General features: G+C 43.9%; 1 protein-coding gene across 1 annotated transcript in view; it reads left to right on the top strand.

Moving 5' to 3' along the window:
* IRAG2 (inositol 1,4,5-triphosphate receptor associated 2) overlaps positions 1-21,270 on the top strand; it is a 39,025-nt gene that overhangs the window by 10,539 nt on the left and 7,216 nt on the right. The window contains exons 10-27 of the mRNA XM_005492719.4: positions 291-368; positions 940-996; positions 2,774-2,833; positions 2,914-2,978; positions 3,066-3,165; positions 5,071-5,202; positions 5,461-5,562; positions 8,199-8,362; positions 9,803-9,923; positions 10,375-10,537; positions 12,346-12,407; positions 13,337-13,402; positions 14,188-14,296; positions 15,594-15,741; positions 16,546-16,627; positions 20,069-20,115; positions 20,199-20,263; positions 20,362-20,466. Coding sequence (XP_005492776.3) covers positions 291-368; positions 940-996; positions 2,774-2,833; positions 2,914-2,978; positions 3,066-3,165; positions 5,071-5,202; positions 5,461-5,562; positions 8,199-8,362; positions 9,803-9,923; positions 10,375-10,537; positions 12,346-12,407; positions 13,337-13,402; positions 14,188-14,296; positions 15,594-15,741; positions 16,546-16,627; positions 20,069-20,115; positions 20,199-20,263; positions 20,362-20,466 — 1,726 coding nt within the window. The remainder of the gene's footprint in view (positions 1-290; positions 369-939; positions 997-2,773; positions 2,834-2,913; positions 2,979-3,065; positions 3,166-5,070; positions 5,203-5,460; positions 5,563-8,198; positions 8,363-9,802; positions 9,924-10,374; positions 10,538-12,345; positions 12,408-13,336; positions 13,403-14,187; positions 14,297-15,593; positions 15,742-16,545; positions 16,628-20,068; positions 20,116-20,198; positions 20,264-20,361; positions 20,467-21,270) is intronic.

Raw genomic sequence — 21,270 nt, 5'->3', positions numbered from 1 at the left:
TTTTCTGAAAACAATTCTCATGCTGCAGGGCTGATTTTTCTTTAGCTCTCTGGGTCTGGCAGTGGTTATAAATCACATTTTGAGGCGTTTTCTCTCTTACTGGTGCTCTGGGTGGGAAAAGAAGCAGAAGCAGTTTTGGTGGGACAAACACATGCAATGTATGTGCACAAATGCTGGTAATGCTTGAGAGTAGGCAGCAGCTTAGGGGTGGAGATGTCATTTTTGTCTGGTTTCTTCAAGGAGAAGCTGTCAATCCACTCAGCTGTGCCTAAACACTCTGTCTTGTTTAGATTATTAGGAATAGCATGGACACCAATGGGCTGCAAAAGAAGATTTCGGAGCTGTCTAAAAATGCAGCAGAGCTTCAAGTAAGCATTTCAAAGCTTCAAGTAAGCATTTCAAAACAAGAGGAATAAAAAGTCAACCTGGGTTTTACTTGGGTCTAGCGAAGGGGGGATTTCTGCTGCTGGAAGGCAAACAGTCCTGAACCTCTGTGTTGAAGGACTGCAGTGAGTTAGCAGCTTGGAGATTGTGACAGCTTTCACCAAGGAAGTTCCTGTCTGGAGGCTAAAAACTAGGCTGATGGAAACAATCCACAGTTTCATTATTTCCTCCAAGTTAAACTTTTTTTGGATACCTTTCCATCACTATTCAAGAAAATACATTAAGGTCATGCTTTGAGAGGTGTTGCTGAAAATATTGGCCTGGACAGATGAGAGGAAACAAAAGTGACTGGAAGTTAAGAATGCTTTCACTCTTTGCTGGGTACAAGATCTGTACTTTGAAGCAAACACCACACAAGGTATTCAAAGAAGAATTTGGTTTTTCTAAGTAAGGAACATTGATATTCTTTTTCCCTTCCTAGTAGGAAATAGGAACGGACTTTTATTGTGGTCTGTAATGATGGCTGGGTTTACTTTTGATCTTTTCATTCTGCAGATCCAAGCCCGTATCTATGAAAGCACTGTGGCAAATAAAGAGGCAAGCTTAACCCAGGTTAGTTGCTTTTACTTCAGTACTGACTGAAAACCACACAGTCACAGAATAATTTGGGTTGCAACAGACCTTAATGATACCTTGTTCCAGCCCCATTCCCCTGGCCCAGGTTTCTGGTCTGTACTGATGGGAAGATTTGTAAAAAGGCAAGGCAGTAGTATTCACTGTGGCTCTTTGATTTCTACTCTTCTCCCACTGCAGAACCTGATCCTATAAATGGCTTCAAAGTAGGCGAGCTCTATTTAGGACCTGCCTATGAGTCAGCATAATTAAAGGTTTCAGGATTTTGCTTGCTTTTTTTTTTTTTTTTAGTCAAAACCTATTAAAACAAACTTGCAAACTTCAGACGCTATGTCCAGAAACTTCTAAAGGCTACTTGTTCAGCAGGGAGTACAGAAGGCCTTTCCCTTCATGTCTTTTATTGAAATTGTTTGCGTCAAATTAGAAATCGTGACTTGGAGCCCAATGGAAAAGGAAATTTGTCATTTTATTGCTGAGGTGCAATTATCTAGGCTTTACTGAGGAGTGAATATTTCAGATGTTTTTAAACACGCATTTTATACTAGAAAATAAAGCTAGAAGACCATACAAATGTGCTGGCATTCTCTGGATTCATGAATTATGCAAAGAGCTTTCTATGCCAGTGGAGTTTCTACTTATCAGGAGATTTATAGCATGTTCTGCTAAAATATTTGACTATTGGGCTCCCTGCAAAGTGACTGCGGGTGAATTCAAATAGTAAAAAAGAGAACTGGAGCGTGATCCAGCCGATAACTTTGTATCGAGTGCTTTAATAGTTTTGGTTTGGTTGGTTGTTTTTCCAGACACAGCTTAAGGACACAAATTTATTGAAATCTTTTTTTTTTTTTTTTAAGTAGCTTTCACTTTCTCCTACTTGAATGATTCAAAGCTTTTGTGAGCTTTGTAGTATCATTTTATTTCAACAAGATTCTCCTAATCTATTGACTAAATGGGAATTTTGCAAGTAGACTGCTAGATTACATGCAGATAAATGTGAGTGGTTAGAATAATTTTGAAGAAACTGGGGTGGAAACTGGTTCTATAACCTCACTTTTCCTGCCTAGCTTTCTGTGCACTTTATCTCTTTCTAAAACCTCAATGATTTTTAAAGAGAGAGTAGGAAGAACTCATAAAAGTGAGAGAGGACAAGAGCTCCTACTCTAATTTCCTATTTTCTCTTATAAAGTCTCTGCTGTCTGTGCAGTGTCTTTTATTGGAATGGCATAACCTGACTGGAGCTAATTGCTAGTTGCTAAGAAAGGTGATGCTTCCTCTAATTCTTTAATCCTACCATGAGGGCTGGCTCTTTTTCAGCCTTTCTGCTGGGTTGTGTTTAATCTACAGGGTGCTACACTCTAATAATGAAAAACAAGTGAACTTGAAACATTGCAACTTGCTTGAAGGGTCAGTTGGGGTTAAAACTTATGCTGGCATATAATATAGGTCATATTTTAAGTTAAAACTAGAGTATTTCTGTCCAGTTTAATCTGTCGGACCTGAAACCAGGTGAGTAATATGTGAAAGTACAACACTTGGAAAAGAGGGTTTGTCTCCTTAATTTCAGAGTTTAGGTAGGAAAGGTCATCTGAGTGCTTTCTATTAGTTAAAATTCAAGGTAACTTCTTGTATTCTTTGAAATTCACAACTATTGTTGTGTCATGATCAGGTTGCTGCTCAAGCTAAACCATACATTTTATTGCTGTGATGTAGGATGGAATATAATTTTTTGTTGTTCTTGTCTCAACAATCTCTGCAGAAGGAGCAGGACATCAAGGAACTCAAGTTAACAATTGTGGAGTATTCCTCAATCATAGAGGTATGGGCTGGGTTGGGTTTGGCCTGTGCTGATTGTGCATGGTAAAGTCAGCCTCTCACCAAACTCCATGGATGTTTCAGACACTGAGAGCTGAAAAAAATAAACTGCTGGAGAACATCCAACACATGCAGCAAGAGCTGATCTCGTGAGTACTGTGGCCAAATCCCAGGAAAGGCAGTTCATCAGAAATCCAAAATAGACTGATATGTATTTTTTTTCCTGCTTCTTCTAGGCATGGGTTGAGTTTACCATTATTGTATAAATTTAACAGCAATATTCCTGAAGGGACAAGCACACTGCACTGTGAACTGGAGCTTGCAGAGTTTTCTGAGGTATGGATTAAACCTTAATTTAATCTCTTCCTAGTTGTCTTGCATCAGCAGAGGCAGAACAAAGCTCATTGCCTGTATATGATTAGATAACTCTGGAATTTGAAGCCATAAATCCTAGCATGTAAACACAGAGTGAGAAGGTTGCAATATTGTTCCAAGCACCTTGGAGAAAGTCCAAAGAATAGCAAACGAAATGCTTGTAGATATAAAATATTTGCTCATAGTTTCCTAGAATGGCCTGGGTTGGAAGGAACCTTAAAGATCATCCAGTTCCAACCCCCCTCTGCTCTACCCAGGAAATCTGGAGGAGCTTGGGTCATGCATTTAGCTGGCAGAAGAGCAGATAGATGGGAGAAGATATCAGTTTTTCCAATATATGAAGGCTTTTATGCTGCAGAAAGTAAATGACAGTCTGCTTCTTGTGCTGCCTACACCAGACATGAACAATGAGCCTTTTTCACTTGTGAAAGAGGAGACTTCTTTTTCTTTGAAGTTGACTGTAGTGAGAAAGGAAATTCAGCATTAGAGTGAGCATCTTGATAAAGTTGTTGGGTCCTAATCTAATGTACTGTTAAGAAACTCTGATAAGCATCTCTGATGGCAGACCAAATATATTTAAATGAATAGAATAAGTTTTTTATGTAAATAGAAGACCATTATTAGACTAAAATACCTTAATCAGAATTATTTACTTATGACTACTTACATAGTGCACTAGCTATTAAACCAATAATTTCCAAGCTAATAATTGTTAAATAGAGTTTGTTATTACTTACCCATGTTGATGATCATGGACAAATCTTTTGTTCAGCTTTGAGGAGTAACTTTGAGGGCGTGTGCCCACTTGAGGGAGGGATCTCCACACACACCCTGCTAGAAGGGGTGTGTCAGAAGCCCTGACTTTAAAAAGCGGGGCTGGGTTTTTATGGTCTAAAGTGATTGACTGTCAGATCTTTCCAGGCCCAGCTCAGATGGGTCCCTTGTCAGAAGCTCCTCCTGCCACTGCCTCACTGGTGCCAGGAGGCAGGAAACGTTGTTCTTCACATCCTCAGAATTTTTAATTTTGGGATCAAGGAATCAGGCTGGTCTTTGCACTCTCCATCACCAACAGCCGCATGATCCCCCCTTATAAATCCACTAACGATTTTTGCAAGTAGGGTATTGCTGAAGCTGTTTTACAGCACTTGAGGCAGAGCATCCTGCTACAATTATGGCTTTGTTTCTGATTTTAGGGGGAGCTATTCAGTTCCCATTTCCTTGGACAATCCATGGAGTCCCATCCTTCCCTATGTGATGCTTTCCTTTCAGATAGAAGCTGTGCAGCACAGCTGACAGCAGAGATGCTGCTGAGTGATTTCTGCTTACTTCTGTGCAAGGTGCATTTGCAAAGAGTTAGCACGTATAGCAACAACAAAAAAAATGTACAAATAGATAAAAACTTCAGACTCAGGAGAAGTAGGCTTGGCTGGGCAGCTTGAGGAGTTAGGTATCATCCTATATTGCAGCTCCCCAGAGCCCAGTGAGTCATTGTGTTTGCCCTTCAAAGCTGCAGAGACATTCTGTGGAGTCACCTGTAAGGAAGGGCTCTGCTTACTCATCACTTGGTAACGACTCCTCTGGATAAAGATAACTAATTACTGATTTCCTCTTGCCTGCCCTGGCAGGGATATTTACACTGGATCACTCAGCAGCTTAGCTGGCTTGCTTTCTTTTCTTTTTTTTTTTTTAAATCCTTGTTGATGTGATGGTTTTGAAAAAGTTTTTCCAAGCCTCAAGTTTTTGGTAGCTCTGACCTTCTGGTAAATACAGAGCCGAGGTACTTCAGGAAAGTCTAAATGTCACTGCTGCTGGTTTGCAATAAGGGGATGTCAAAACAAACTTGCTGGCTCTTCCATCTCTCCAAAGATTATCAGGACTGAACAGGCATCCCTGGATGAAACACTGGCTCGTGAAGTGCAGCTTTTGCTTCAGAGGCCTGAATATGCAGGAGAAAAATTCAAGACCATCATGAAAAACCTGGTCAGTAACAAAGCTTATGTGGATATTGCTGTCTTTGATTTAATTAGGAATTCTTGATTTAATTAGGAATTCTTCAGGCATTGATAATCAGATTGTTTGCTCCTTCTGGGAAACTAAGAATAGTTTGAGATTGGAGGGGGTCATAGTATAACAAGATCACCTGGCACCTACTCTAACACTAATTTATATCCTGGGTAATTCTGGGCAGAGCTGTAGATGTGCACTGAAAATCATGGAGTTTGGGGAGGTTGTTTTGGGGTTTATTTTCTTTTTCAGCAAAAGGAAATCTCTGAAGCAGAGGAACTTGTCATGGCTTCATTAGAATGGGTAGAAGATCCTGATGAGGACATGGAACAGGCCTGGGAAAGAAAACTTGTGGTGAGTAACTGTTTCTCTGAAGTATTTAGTGAAACAGTGGGGCTGTGCAAAAACTTCAGGTGGGTATCTTGCTGCTGCATGCTGTGTGTTTATTACTGGAGATAGAGTCCATCTGTGGGCCAAAGATGGCTGCATGGAGAGAAATATCATCTTTACTGGGGTTTTCTGAGGAGGAAAAGCATGATTGCTGTTCACTTATATGCTGCGCTCTTGCTGGCTTGTATTGTGCAAGAGCTCCCTTAGTTAAAACTCTGCTTGAAGGAAAGGAAAGACAAACCAGGTCAAAAAGCAAAGGAGGCTTTATAACCAAATTTCCAAATCAAAGCCTCCATAGGGTTTATTTGTTGTGAAAGGTGAGGAGTTTGGGTTTTACTGGGTATATTCTGCAGGAAAAATTTCAACAAAACCTTGTTTTACAACTTAATCTTGCATAATGTATTTCTCCTACTCCTCATACCTCTGGTGAGCCTTCAAGCACAGACTTTTGCTCAAGGTACAGAACAAAAATTGGTAAAAGCATCTTCCCTATGTAGTGGCAAGTGCCTGTGGACACAACTAAACACTTTTGTTCCCTCCTCCTCTCCCCTGTAACAGCACAATTTCTGACATTTCCATGCATCTCATTGGATGTGACTTTCTCTCTGACCTGCTCCTTTCTGCTGATCAGTTGTTAGGAATGCTCCAACAAGCCCAAGCTGGACATTAATGCTGTTTCCCAGTTCCCTAATGGATGTCAAAGCCCACAATTCCTCTCCCTTGGGTGACAGCAGGTGCCACCAGGGATGTGCTGCATCAGGTTTTGCTTCTTTGGGGACAAAGCTGCCCTTCTTTTTCCTCAAGTGCTGCACAATGGTGTAGATGGGCCTCCTCTGCCTTCCTGGGCAGGGCTGGAGCAACCACTGGGAGCCATCCAGTCCTGGAGCCAGAGTTTTTATAATTTCAGCTAAATCCTGAAACCTTTTCCTTAGAGAAGGTGCAGCCCGCTCATTCTCTTCACCCAGATGTGACTTTGGGTAGACTCTAGCAAACTGCTGGCTTGTGAATTGCTGTAGCTTTTTGATCTTGACTGGAAACCTCCTCCTGCAAAGCTGTCAGAGCTGAACAGGCTTGTGAAGTTACATTCACATTGGGATCGTATTCCTGTTAAACATGTGAAGGTAAAATCTTTTGGTATAGGAGTTGGAGTTGATTGTGGCAAATGAATCTTACTCTGGCTCCTAAAGAGTGATGTATTTGGAAATTGAGTTAACAGAGGATCAAGAAAGGAAAAAAAAAATCCTTTAAAATTAAAAGGTCCCATGGGGGATGAGTAGTGACTTCATGTTAAAAATTATCTCCACCAGACAGAACAAGCCAGGTATGTGTGAAATTTTGTGCATGCAGCACAAGACCAGTAGATCAAAAAAAAAGGGGAGGGAGATTCAAAGTAGCTTCTTCCAGCCTCAGAGAAAGTGCATGGTCCAAGGTTTAATTGGCTGCTTAACAAAAGTTGTCACCAGAAGCCTTGCCCACCACTTCCTAAAAAATTTATTATGGACATGTTTTGCTGGGGTTTAGTGTTTTCAAAAGCATTTTAAAGAATATTAGATATAAAGCCAACCTGAAGTGTGCATATATACATATATCTAAGTGTATATAGTGACATCAGAATCTTTTTCACTCTTCTACTGTGAGATAAGACTGGTACATGCGCTCTGAAAAGCCTATACTGTTTAAGTGTCAAATTATGGTGTTTCTACAAGTGAGTGCTGCCTGCCTTGGCTGAGGAACAGACCCTCAGGATGTGGGCAGTTGCACATGGTCACATCCCATGTCATCCTAGGAGCCCTATCAGCAAAAGCTGCCTTTTTTTTTTTTTTTTGCCTTTTTTAAAGCATGATGCTTGATGTGCTATTTTATTTTTATTTGAAGCTCATGAGCATCAAACTCCAACTTGCAAGCAGATAATGTGGTCTGTATTTGTAAGATTGACATTTTCCCCTTGGAATTGCTGCAGAATCCCAGGAATATAAACTTCATTCTTTCCTGACCTCTGTTTGACTCTCATTAAGCATTCTTTAAAAGCTGAGGACACTCTTTCATGTGTTCAGTTGAAAAAGGTCAGAGAGAGAGCACTGGATTCTTCTTCTCAGGACTTTATACTGAAAGTCACTGTTGAGAGAAATAGAGAGTTCAGTCTTACCTAACACTTAATTTTTACCCTTTTCCCTCCAACAAACCAGAGGTAAATCTAAAAGCCTTCATGGTGGGGGTCATCTCTGGCACAGATCATCTGCTAAGCATGTACAGCAAACGGGTTTTATTGGTTCTTGGTTATTTCATTAATTTTGCTGTAATACAAACCCAATTTGGACTCAGTGGACTCAGTTGTACTTTGAGGAAAGGGCTGCAGAAGCCTAAATTATCAGTTTGAGAGCTCCCTGCAAGATAATATTTATTAAAACGTTCTCTTAGGAGCTATGGGTTTTGTTGCTGTATCTGGGCACCTTGCTGGTGGAGTTTCATCTTTACTCTGGTAGTGTGGGATGTAGGTGATGATATTAATTGGTGGAGCAGGGAACTCAATTCTCACCATGTAAATTAAGGCTCTGGCTCTGTTCTTCCTCTAACCACATGGCAACTTCAAAATTCCACAGGCCCTCAAGCAAGAACTAGGGGAAAAAAGACATCTTTGGACCCAGAAACTCCAACTTTTGGAAAAATGCAATGAGTCCTTAGAGGAGGATTTTCTTCGAGTGGCAGACAACCTGAGGAGAACCAAGACAGAAGAATTTCACCTAAGGAAAAAACTCTCTGCTAGGTACTCCTTCAAAGGATCTCTCTTTTTTGGGGAGGGGAGGTTGAGTTTTGGCTTGGTGGTTCTATTGGTTTGATTTGGTTTTGGGGGTTTTTTTATAGTTGCTTAGCTGTTTAGTATCTTGTTTTGGGGTGGGTTTTTTAGTGGAACAAAGTCTACTGAATTCTGAAGTTTTTTTTCACAGAGGAAATGGTCTTCTGTTTTGGAGAGTAGGTCTGGTTTTAGCACAAGGTCTGCACTGTGTGGGAGTTAAGGTTTGTGAGTGAACTGATGTACAGCCTTGAAGGTGCCTTTGAAAACACCAGGGACACCACAGACTGAGCAGTTAAAGCATGAGGGCACTGCCCATTGAGCAGGTGTAGCCCTCAAAAAAACCTGCTGGGATTGTGTGAAGCAGGAGAGCTGCTAAATATCTCTCTGCAGGTATTTTTGCTTTGGGATACAGTTGCTAGGCTCAGGGAAGACATTATCTCAATTCCCCAGGGGTGTAGCTTCAATGAGTTGTCATTGAATATGAAAATGTGACTTTTTTGGCATATGGTTCCTTCTGTGACTTGTGATCTTAGAAATAGGATCATAAAATGGCCTAGGCTGAAAAAGACCTTAAAGATCATCCAGTTCCAAGACCCTGCCATGGGCAGGGACACCTTCCACTATCCCCGGTTGCTCCAAGCCCCATCCCTGGGTTTGGGATGTTCCTAGGGCTTGGCAGCCCTGAGAGCTGATGCAGAGCAGTTGTACCATACTTTTGCCTTACTTGCCTTCCACTGAACCACCCATTACATGCTCTCCCTCCACCTGGAAAAGAGCTGATAAAAGTACTGATGGCTTGGTTTCTTAAAGCTGTCTCTGTATCAAAAATGTGATGAAAGCAATAACAACAAACCCCAAACCCTCCCTCCCCCACCCAAAAAAAGCCCTGAGGTGAGTTAGAGAGGAAATGGGCAAGGGTTTCTGCAGTGGAAAAGAAGGGCTTTATTGAAAGCCATCCTCTTTAGCACCAGTTCTGATGGCATCTGCCTGCTGTCAAATGAAATTCCCTCTCAAACGTGAAGAAATCAATCCATTGAAGCAGTAATAGCTCCCGAGTATCTTTTTCTAGGATGACTGCCTCTATATCCAACTACTATTTCTCCCAAACCCTGAGAAAACACATTGTTGTCCAAAGTGCAAAAGCTTGCCCCACTGAGCTCTTGCTTCTTGCCCGTTCTCTGGTGATTCCCCTGTGGTACCCAGCAATGTTACAGAAAGCCTCCATCCTCTTCCTGCAGTAAAAAAAAATTTTAAAATGTCTGATTCCCTGGTGCTGGGTCCTAGGGAGCTGCAGTGTGTGACAGCTGACTTTTGGTGCGTGTCCAGCAGCCAGAGGGTGTCACCTCCCAGGCCAGCCTGCCCTGAAATGTCATTAATGGGTTGTGCTTTGTGCTCTCTCTCGCTCTGCAGCCAGCGCAAGGTTGAAAATGCCAAACAGCTACTAGAAGAAACTTTGGCAGGTGGCCAGGCAGAGGACCTGTGTCTAGAGCTGCAAAAAGCCAGCAAGCAGCTGGAGGATATCAGCAAGCATGTAAGGGGCAGCCCAGTTCCCTCTGTGTGGGGCAGCAGGAGATGCCGAGGGCCGCGTCCGACGCGCGGCCGCCCTGGGGAAGGGAATCGCGCGTTCCGAATGCTGTGCCTCCCTGCAGGAGTGGAACCAGCAGAGGAAGTAAAATTTGAGGGGGTGGTGACAACAGTTTGCTGATGAAAGAGGCAGCATTGCATATTTGTGGTGGCTTAAAAAAAAAAAAAGAGAAAAGAGGGGAAAAAAAAAAGGCACCCAAAAATAGTTTCCATACACAGTCCACCCCAACGTAAAAATGCAGAAGTTCAGAGGGAGCTTTATCACTTCCTGAGAAAGAACAGATGCAGTTTGGTTTCATTTACATGAACGGTAGAGCCTTCTTGTGCTAGCCAGGCTGCTTTATTTTATATTTTTTTTTATTCCTTTCTTTTTTCCCTAAATATTGTTTTGTGCCTAGGCGGAGGATCAAGCTGAAGCATTTCACTCTGCTCGTGAAGAAGCAGCATCCTTGAAGAGCAAGTTGGAGGAAGCCATTTCTGAGCAGCAGAAGCTCAGGGATGTGAATGCTGCTTTAGAAAGCACTTGCCAACTGCTTCAGGAGAAGGTGGAAGACCACAAAAGTGAGTAGCTTCTGGAAATATGCCAGCATTCACTTTTCGCATGGGCAAGTACTTCAGGGTTTAGTTACATCAAGGGACAATAGGACTGATCTGCAGGTCATCCAGTAAAACGCTCTGTGGAGTCTTGTTTGTTGTTTTGGGATTTTTTTCCCCCCTTTTTTCCTACTTTTCCTTCTCCTTGAAGAGATCTGCCACCATCTGAGCTGAGAAGCAGGTGGGATCCTAAGGAGTGGGTGTTGGGATCCACCAAAGCTTCAGAAGCTCCCAACAAAACCCCCAGTCCTAGGAAGGGGGATTAGTAATTCCACATATGGCACAGGTACTGCTTTACCAAAACTGCTGTTCCCCACCTTATACCTAACAAAGCCATCCCTCTTTCTTAAGCTTCCTGAACCAAACAGACTTGATTTTTGTACATTCTGTGCTCTGTTTGCTGGTTGTGCTTGCTCTGTGTTTTTGACTAGCTGTGTGGTGTTAGGCTGCTCTCTTCAGTGGAAAGCAATCCTGTCACTGCCTTGTACACGTGCAACTTCTGCCACAGAGCCATGGAAACTTCATATTGCCTCTTTGTGACTCACTTCCTGACATCAGCACCTCAATAACCTGGGCATTTAAATAATGTGGGGGTCTGAATCCAGAGCATATGGCCTTTTTCTTCCCTAACCCTGGAGTCTGATCACTTTCTTAGAGAAAAGGGATTTGACTGATTTAAGCCCTCTGTATGTTTTGCCCTCAGGCACACAGTTACCATATCTGCCCAACAAATATGTGTGCACTGCAAACAACTCCGTGTGAAGCCACAGTTTGTCTCACCAGGAAAACTCCCTGGGACCCTTTGCTTTAGCTCTAAGGCACAACTTTGCACTGACACGGCAGAAACAGCCCCAAACTGTGCTTGCCCCGCTCTGCCCAGTGATTTGGTCTTCATGTGTGTGTGCTCATGTGCTTTCATGCTTCCCACAAACCATGCAGCTGCTTTATTTTGCTCTTAGCAAGAGGCATGACAGTGGAAATAGTTTGTCATTTTCCATCTCTGAATAAATGAAGGTCTCCTGCAAAGTGAGCTTGAGCAGATCAATGGAGAACTCCAGATATGTGAGACTGATATGTGAGACTGGTGCCACTGTGACTAAACCAACCACCCCCCCCCGCAAAAGTCAACCCCCAAAGAACCACCATCCTGAAAACTACTAGGACCTTGGCTTTAAATTACTCCAGTTACTTTACAGAAATCGTTCTGTAGGTAAATAAACTGACAGGTGTGTAAAGAATTTGCAAAGCATTTTGAAGAACAGGACTGACAAACAAGGCTGGCACTGAAGAAAATAATAAAAATGCTTTATATTGATTCCTTTAGAAAGGCGGACTGGTCTGGTGCATCTTCTGACTGAGGGGCTGGGCTGTGGTCTCCTGCCCACCTACCCGTTCCACCCCCTACTTCCTCCCACCTGCACAGTAAGAGGGGAAAATGCTTCTAAATACAAAGCCCATGGACTTTAAAACTTCTGTACAGCATGTCAGGTGGAAAGGACAAATATTTCTCCTCCCCCAAGTTGTAAGTGAAGGATCTGTTTCCACAGGGAACTGTGGCATCCTGACACTAATGATGTGGGGAAGCTTTGCCCTTGATTTGCAGGTGAAGATATCCAGTGTTTTCTTTTTCCTTTGAAAACGCTGTTGCAGGCTTCACCAGTCTAATGCAAACTCCAGTAAATTTGGATAAGGAGTAGTTAGAGATGCTGTAACATTGGATTGCTTGTTATAAAGTTGTTAGGAGCCCTGTTAGACTTGTAAATGTCTCTTCATAGCAACTGCTAATGGCCTGAGATGGGAACTGCTGCAGAGGCGTCTCTGTGAATTGGTGTGCCAGGTATGGTGCCCTTTGCTTGGGGGCAGGAAAGGTGGGCTTGCAGAGGAAGGGCTCTGGTGGAAGGACAACACAGCTGAGAACAGCTGCAGACAGTTTGGCAGCACCTTGTATCTTCTTTCCTAGCATGTACACCAGCTGTATGTACAAATCTGCACGTTATTTTCCTTATTCAGCCTTCTGGGCAAAATGTGTCAGGACTTACAGGTGTGGTGTTGGTCTTCACTGTGAGCAATTGTGATTGTATCAAAAGGGGCTGGGAAACCTTCTCTAATGCACTGGTGTGATTTTTGTCCCACTCTGCAGACAGGCTTGAAAACAAATGTTTAAAATTTCATAATGTAAGGTGTTTTCAGTACCCAGACATTGGAATAGGCAGTGAAACAGTTATTAACTTTGTGGCCCTCTGTGGAGAAATACATTGGAAATTACATAACTCTGGAGTGCTTTGCTTGGAATAAAATTACTTGCCTCAACTTTGGGAGGGGGTGGAGGGGGAAACATCATGGAGAGACTTTTTTCCCAACTGTCTCTAGTAAGGAACACTATAGCTCAGAATCTGAGCACTCTGGATTCAGCACAGATCAACAAGATATTTAACATCAAACAGAAGGTCCTGAAATGTCCCCTAGGCAGGGGGCATCAGAGGGGGACAGGAGCATCAGAGGAACAGAGTCAAAGCTGGGCCATCTGCACGTGAATAAAACTTTATTTGTACATAAGGGTCTGCAAAATTAAAGTCTGAAGGTAGCAAGGGCAAACAGCTGCAGCATTTTGTAGTTGCAGTTTTGCAGCTGATAGCTGCAAGTAGTTCAGCTGGGAAGATAAAGTTTCATTTTGCTCAGAATCAGTGGTGTAGTGCTCCTTCTCCTTTTTTTTGTTGGGTTTTTTTCCTTACCTGCCTGCCTTAAACTCTCTCTCTATTACAACAGTGCTGTGCAGAGTCAGAGTCTGAGTACGCTCTGCTGCCCACGATAGCTGCACACGTAAAAGGGAAGGTAAGTGTGCTTGCTGTGGTCATTGCTGAGCCTCTTAAAATGGGATGCTGGGTTTATTTGGGTGGGGGTTTTTCCCTTCATCACCTCAGGGGAATAAATAATGTTCCTCATGAGAAACTTTGAGTTAAATATTCTTTAAAAAATAATTTGATATCAATATCTGTGTATGTGCATGCAGGTGTTTACAGGCGTACAAAAACATATTCCAAACTTTATTGCAAAGCGGGGTTCCTCTGAAGCACAACACACACATGTGATAAATTGCTTTTTGAGAAGCATCAAAGTCTGAAGATGGCCCTTATTCCAGTTTCTTTTCCATTTTTCATTGTTGAAGCAACCTTAGGTCAAAAACAGCTCTGCACATGTTGTTTAAGGAGTCTTCTCAGATGCCATCTTCAGATGACACCTCTTGGCTTGGCTGAAATAGTGTGTTTTGGATTATTTTCTTTGTTTTCTCTTTTTACTCCCTTCACAGGATTTGAGTGGCTACTTTGGTTCTCTTCTCAGGCTCATCTTGCCTGGTTTTGTAGTATTTATTTCCAGACCTAGCTTGAACCAACACGTTTTGTTGCGAGTGCAAAGTTTCATTATCCTGCCTCTTCCTGTAACTGTTCTGCCCATTAAAGATATGAGCTCTTCTGCTTTTCTTGACAAAAAAGCCACAGAAAGATGTATTTGTGTAACTGTTGGTGTTACATTATGCAGATGCCTGTGTGTGGGGGGAGTTGGCGGCATTAATGTATTCAGTGCAGTGGAACAGAAGCACTTCTTATTTTTTCAATTAGCAGCTCCACAGATCCAAAAGACCATGGAATGAGGGACCCACCTTGTACTCTGACTTTCCCTGGGCACTGCTATCAGGTGCTTCACGCTGGCACAGCTCCCCTCTGCTAGGTAAGACCTGGTAATGTTTGACATTTGTCTCTCACCTGAAATAGAGAAGGAGTTGGCAGAACAATCTCAGTAGTGCTGAGTGTGCTGCTGGAATGTGGAGAATCTGTTGTGGGCTTTAACCTATTTCTGCATGTAATCCAGGAATCTGAACCATTATTACAGGGCTTGCAGTGAAAGGCCTGAAGAGGTGGCTGTCTGTCAACCTGGCAGACTGTTCCCAAAATCTTTAGGAACTATTGGTATAAATTATACATCCAAGCATATTCCTGACAGGATGCTTGTCAGTCTGGGCCCAGAGGGTGTGAGTTCTGTTCTTCCCATTCCCTCTGACTGCGATGTCCTGCTCCTTGGCTGCTGAGCTGAGTCCTGGTTTAGCAACCTGAGCAGTAACAGAGCTACTGAGAATAAAATCATAGAGTGAGAGAATGGTTTGGGGAGGGACTTGAAAGATCAGCTAATTCCACCCCCTCTGCCATGGGCAGGGATAATCTTCCATTATCACAGGTTTCTCAGAGCCCCATCCAGCCTGGCCTTGGACACTGCCGGGGATCCAGGGGCAGCCACATCTGCTTGGGGCAGCCACATCTGCTTGGGGCAGCCACATCTGCTTGGGGCAGCCACATCTGCTTGGGGCAGCCACATCTGCTTGGGGCAGCCACATCTGCTTGGGGCAGCCACATCTGCTTGGGGCAGCCACATCTGCTTGGGGCAGCCACATCTGCTTGGGGCAGCCACATCTGCTTGGGGCAGCCACATCTGCTTGGGGCAGCCACATCTGCTTGGGGCAGCCTGTGCCACTGTCCACTCAGCCTTCTCTTCTCCAGGCTGACAACCCCACCTTTCCCAGCAGATTGTACTTGTTGCTTTTTTCTGCACTCCTGAGTTGTTTGAACTTCCCTGCAACTCTCAAGCCTTTTAAGGATTAAAAGCAGCCACTGACAGCCATGCATTGCAGGGCTGCAGAGCTGCAGGGTGCTGCATTTGGGACTTCACACACAAGTGTTTCTCCCAGCAGCAAGCTGGTACCACACAGAATATACATGTTCAATTGTAATTCCAGGCATTATTGATGGGAATGGAAGCAAATCTTTCTTTGCTACACCTTGACAAACTCTCCATCTACAGAACAAGTTGAGGCCACACAACCAAAGCCTTTCTTACCGAGATAGAAATTACCTCGTTATAAATCTCTGCCTGATTGGTCTGCTTCTTGATTATTTTAGAGTTACCCAAAAACTTGTAGCTAAATCCAGCTTTGCCAAGGACCACCTCTCTTCATGCTTGTCCTTCTCACCAGATGCTCTGACCTTGGAGACCTCCTGCCCAAATAACCCTCCTGGGCACAGCTGGGACCAGCCTTGCAGGCAGAGCTCTGGCAGCTGCACCTTGGAGAGGCATGATGTGGGACACGTGTCCAGCTCAGATGTGACCTCAGGAGGATGCAGGTAAGGTGGTGTAATCACCTTTTTGGGGTGCGAGGGGGGGAAGAGTCAACAGGGTCTAGCAGATTCCATGTGCTGGGTTCAGCTGCAGGGCCATCCCTTAGAGGGAATACTGGACACCTGGTGATCAGCCCTTGGGGATCCAGGGCAGCACTTTGCTTCTATTCACAGCTACCAGAATTCTTTACTGGAACTGCTGGTAACCAGCCAAATACCCTGATGGGGTTTCTATTTCATGCTGGAGAACTGAGACAAGAATGCCAAAATCATGTCTATATTCCATGTTAACTCTAATTTAACAACTAACACCAATTTAACAATTGGTGTTGCCATTAGGTGCCAAAATCCTATTGGCTTTGAGGAGTCACTTTTCTTTTGCAGAGCTTAGAGCAGGAATTCTGAGGTCCTTGCCTATCAAGCTGCCTCCTTATATCTTTAAAATAGAGATTGAACTGCTTGAGATTATGAAAGCTGAAGTGAATTGCAGTGAATATTTTAAAAGATGAGGATGTTCCTGAAGGTGCAGAAGCAGGCAGTCTGCAGCAAGAGACTCAGCAGCTCTCAAAGCTTTTGCCACTGGTTTTCTGTGGAACAGTGCAGTGTGGAGGAGGTTGGGAAAAGGGCTGGTGGTGGTTCTTGCTGTTTGGGGGAGGAGGGATTGATGTTGGTGATGAATTTTTCCTTCCCTAAGAGACCAGCTGACTGACTGCACTGAGAGGGTGACTTCAGTTGTTGTGTGCTTAAGGAAAATGGGCGCTCTATCTCTCTGTTGTTTGGGCAATATGCAAATAAAGCCTGTGTTGCCAGGTGGAAAATATACTCTGCTGATGACTACACTGATGCAGACCTTCCTGTTTCCATTACAATGATGGACTCTTCACTTGCTGAGGTGAGTGCTGGCTCTGATGCCCGAGATGTGGTTTTGAGAAGGCTCGAGCATTTCGTGCCTTGCTCAGACCCAGGTGCAGATGGCTCAGCTATAAATCAGCACTGCTCCTCAGTGGATGGAGCTGGCACCAGTCAGCAGGGTGCTGTGGGGGGTGTTCCCTTCTGTTTGGGCATGCTTCTGCAATACCTTGGTTATAAAATGAAATGTCTTGATATTTTGTGTCTTGAACATCAAGACCCAAAAACTGGGTCATGCCGTTAGCTATGGAGTGTTTTAAATGTGGTTTCAAGGGTGGAGATAGTGCTGGTTCTGCAGTAACAATTGGTTCTGCCAGGCAAGAACGGAGTGTTTTCACTCCTTTTCTCCACCTGCAAGGAGCCACAGGATGCTTCAGTTGGGAGTACTGCCTTTCTTTGCACTTCCTCCCACAGGCACCATGTAACAGCTGAAAAATGCCATCTTTGCTGTAGGGGAGCTTTCCTTCAGCTGGTGTACTCAGCTATGCCTTCACTGCTGCCCTGGATCCTGCATCTAGAGCTCGAGCTGCAGTTTCCCTGGGGCAGCAGCAAGAGAAGCTGCAGCTCAGCACACCTAAGCTGTGCTGAAATCCTCACTGTTGAAGTCTAAACCTCAGCTCCACCACACAGGGCTCCTAATGAGCTTGCAAACTCCTATATTGGTGGGGATGGTGGAAGAATATTGATCAGTGGTTTCTATGAAACTGGAAATAACCTTTTGGGACCACAGAGCAGCCAGCCTCAGGGTGAACCTGCCTGGTGTGTGGTACCTGTGAGTACAGGATGGTCTGGTTGTAGTGGTAAATCAAAGCAGAAAGTGCAGTGTGGGTAGAAAGTAAGAGTGCTGGGAACTCTGTGGTTTCAGCACACTGGGGTAGAGCAGGTGAAGGACTCCCAGCTTGTGCTGCTATTAAGTGCCCTTAAAGAGAATCCTCTCAAGGGTTCCTACTTGATCCAGTCCTCCTGGAAAGTCACAGCTGGGCAAAGGTGTGTGAAACATCTGTGCTTTGTTGCTCTGGGGCTTTCTGTAATTCCAGCTGGGCTCAAAAATGTCTCTCTCCATCCTTGTTATCACTTTTTAGTATAAACTTTGCACATGAATGTTCTGAAGGGGGGAAATGAAAATGTTTAAGCTTGCCCTAGAGAAAAGGCAAATGGGCTGTGCCCAGTATCTATTCCAAACACTGGCATGTAGGAGAAGTTGCATATCCTTATTCACTACAAAAAGTCTCCCTAGTTTTCTTTGGAGTTTTATTACTCTGCAGTTGCAGATGTATTTGAGCAGATCAGATTGTAAGTAACTCAAATTATTTGTGTCAAATCATTGTCACCATAGAAGCTCAGGGGCTACTTAATGAAGGAGCATTTGAGAGCCAAGTGAAACTTGGGCTTTTTTTCTTGTTTGGCTTTATTAATGTGGAAGTTGTACCACAGCCTGAAAACCTGACAGGTCTTCCAAATGTTAATAATTGTTTGGGGGGAGTTGTACAAGACTGGCCAGAATTCATGGGCTGAGATAGAGAACCCTTGGATTATTATGCTAGAGGGATGGATGTGGGAAAAGTGATTAGGGATGGGCTTCAGGATCTTTTTTGGCTGTTCTTCCTCATTAAAGGACTGTGCCATTCCCCAATGCTCTATCAACAGATTTTACTGTAAGGGTGGGGAGGCCCTGGCACAGGCTGCCCTGAGAAGCTGCAGCTGCCCCATCCCTGGCAGTGTCTAAGGCCAGGTTGGATGTTGGTCTGAGCAAGCTGGGATAGTGGAAGATGTCCCTTGGCCATCAGTGTTGGAAATTTGATCTTTAAGGTCCCCTCCAACCCAAACCATTGTGTGATTTTATTTTATTAAGACATCTAGAATGTGGTTTCTCTTTTATTGGGATTTTCTTCCCCTTTATGTGGAATCCATGGGAGTGTACAATCCTGGCAGTCAGCTTAGGGTTATAAAAACTGAATTGAGGGTTTTCCTTCATTGCAAACAGAAATCACTGAGCATGTGCCCATCTGGGCAGGTACAGGTAATGTAGCATAATGTGTCATTTCAGTTCTAGGTGATGCAAGGGCTTTTCTGTTTGCTTGGGTGCTATGTGTTAGTTTTAAAAGCCCTTTAGATTTCTTTCTAACATGATGGTATTCTCCCTCCCCAATACTTCTGCAGACCCAATGGCCTGAACAAGGCAAATGTATTGCTGCACTTCCTCAACTTATGAGAGAATTCAAATAGCAATAATAAAAATAGCCTGAATTTGCATTAAGGGAAGCATCCACCTGGCTGGGCCAGGGCTGTGTAAGAGCAGCTCTGACAAGGCAGGGAGGAGGGAAAAGGCACTTGCTAATGCTAGGAGCAGTTGGTCACTCTTGGGAATGACCAGGGCCCTTGGATACCCCCTGTGCTCATTTGCTGGGTTTCCTGTGTTCTCTGAGGGTGTTTGAAGGGAGTAGGAAAGATACCAGAACACAGGCAATGACTTGCTAATGTGGTTTTTCTGTTGTTTCTCCACACACACTTCAGTAGTCCTCTTGGGTGCTTGCTGTGGAGGGAGCTGTTCCCCCTCCCTCCCTCTCCTCTTAGAGAGGAGGGGATTTGGGCTGGTTTTGTTTTCTGTTCAGCACTTCTCTTCAGCACTGGGTAATTCAGCACAAGTCATTACCAACTTAACCCTTTAAACCTCATCACTTCCCCCCTGTATCTTCAGCCATGAAGTTGAGACCAACCCAACAACTTGAATGAGCGAGCTGGAGCTCTCCAGGGTGAAATGCAGAAGAGGGACATTGCACAAATAGCACCTCCCTCGAAATTCAAAGCCTCAAGAGGATATTGGTTTTGCCTGTGATGTGATAAGGCTCAGGTCCAAAACCACACTGTGGCAACTAGAGGAACATGAGCAAAACTGCCAGCTTTTAATTGCTTTGTTCCTCTGCTGCTTGCACACCAGGGAAGCTTGAGGCCTCTGAAGGGGCTGGGTAATTGTCATATATAACATTGTTGTACAACACAGCACACAAGTGTTCTGAACCATCTGCTTGCTCATGCTGTGACTATTGGCACTTTTACCTAATGAGGCTAATCTCTACAGCCAGGTGAAGCCCTGTGCACCTCATTTGTAGGTTTTGGGCTCCAGACCACGAAAATGGATCTCTCCTGATGCAGAGTTAAGATGTAGCAGTGGTGGCGCAGTAACGTGTTTGTTGGTCATTGAAGATGTGAGTTAGGAGCCAACCACAGAGTGGGGAACAAAAACACCTCTCTGAGTACAACATTCCTGAGATGGCTTTAGACTAGTTGGTGATTCTGTGAACTTACCAGCTAGTTCTTCACTGCTGGAACGGTTTAGGCACAGCTGGGAAAGTTAAAGTTTTGATGTACAAATTTTATACTGGCATTAACCCTCTGATACTCACTGTTTTCTCTCTCTCTGAAGATTGACCGTGAGGAGTCAACACCGCCAGCCATGCTGATTGCATCCAGGTCAGGTCTTGTGCAAGATTTAAAAGACTTTATTAAGATGTGTATCATGTGGATGAGTATCTGAAAGGGTTTTGTTTTGGCAGTGATCACTTACCATCAGCCCACGAAGCTCTTGCATCCTCAGTGGAAAGCACAACACCGGTACCAGGTGGGTCCTTAACCTGCGGCACTGGGAGTCTTGGATGTGCCCAAGTCTGTGTGCTTACTGAACAAAGAAAGCTGTGTTTCTGCTGTCTGGTGTTGCAGGCTGCCTTGTTATGGAGGAAAGCTCATCCAAGGGCTTACATGAGAGAGGGGAAGATGTGGCAGTGGAGACAAGCAGCAGCAAGGAGCCAGCTGCTCCCATGGCAGGTACGGTGGCGGCTGCACTGCCTGTTACTCACCCTCGGAGGAAACTGTTTGCTTCCAGCACATCTTTGAAGCGAGGAAGCTGAGTAAGAGCAACACCATGAGAATTTCTACTTTTGCAAGTGTTTTCACCTGCCAGTGCTCTCAAGCCTCCATGAAGCTGAGTAGGAATGAAGTTTTTTACCCCTCTTACCACAGCACTGCAGGCAAGGGAGCATGAAACAACTTGGTGAGATCTTGGGGTTTGCTCAGTTGGTAAAACAGTGAGTGGGTACAAAATCCCAGACCATTTTGACAAGAGAAAACATGTTTTTGTGGGTTTAAACAGTTATTTAGTTCAACAGTGCTACTAAGCACTTTCCTCTCGTTCAAGGCTGTTGCACAAGAAGCTGGATGGGTCAAGAGGCAAGATGAGGGTAGAGGCATTTGAATATTGTTCTGTCTTTGCTAGAGCCTTAAACACCTACCAGATTCTTACCAGCTCTCGTGATTTTATTCCACTGAAAAACTATAAAATCAAACCAAAACTGGAGCATCTGTACACACTGTATTTAAGCTGGTTTTGTGAAGCTGATCTGAATAAGCAGCACAGAATACCTGTGTGTTTGTTTATAATATCTTCTTAATCTTTACCTCGATATAAGACTACAGTTTCTTGTTTGGTTTTGTTTCTTTCCTCAGTACTATCTTCCTGAAATCTAATTCTGTCTCATCATTTAAAAGCATTTTCTTTTTACTAATTTCCCTCTACTGTTAATTTTCATATGTGATCCAGGTGCTTTTAGCGAAGAGGAAGCAGATATGCAG

The sequence above is a fragment of the Zonotrichia albicollis genome, chromosome 4 (assembly GCF_047830755.1).
Source record: "Zonotrichia albicollis isolate bZonAlb1 chromosome 4, bZonAlb1.hap1, whole genome shotgun sequence".
Classification (NCBI taxonomy): Eukaryota; Metazoa; Chordata; class Aves; order Passeriformes; family Passerellidae; genus Zonotrichia; species Zonotrichia albicollis.
The sequence above is the reverse complement of the archived record's forward strand: the minus strand, read 5'-3'. Positions and strand labels throughout refer to the sequence as shown.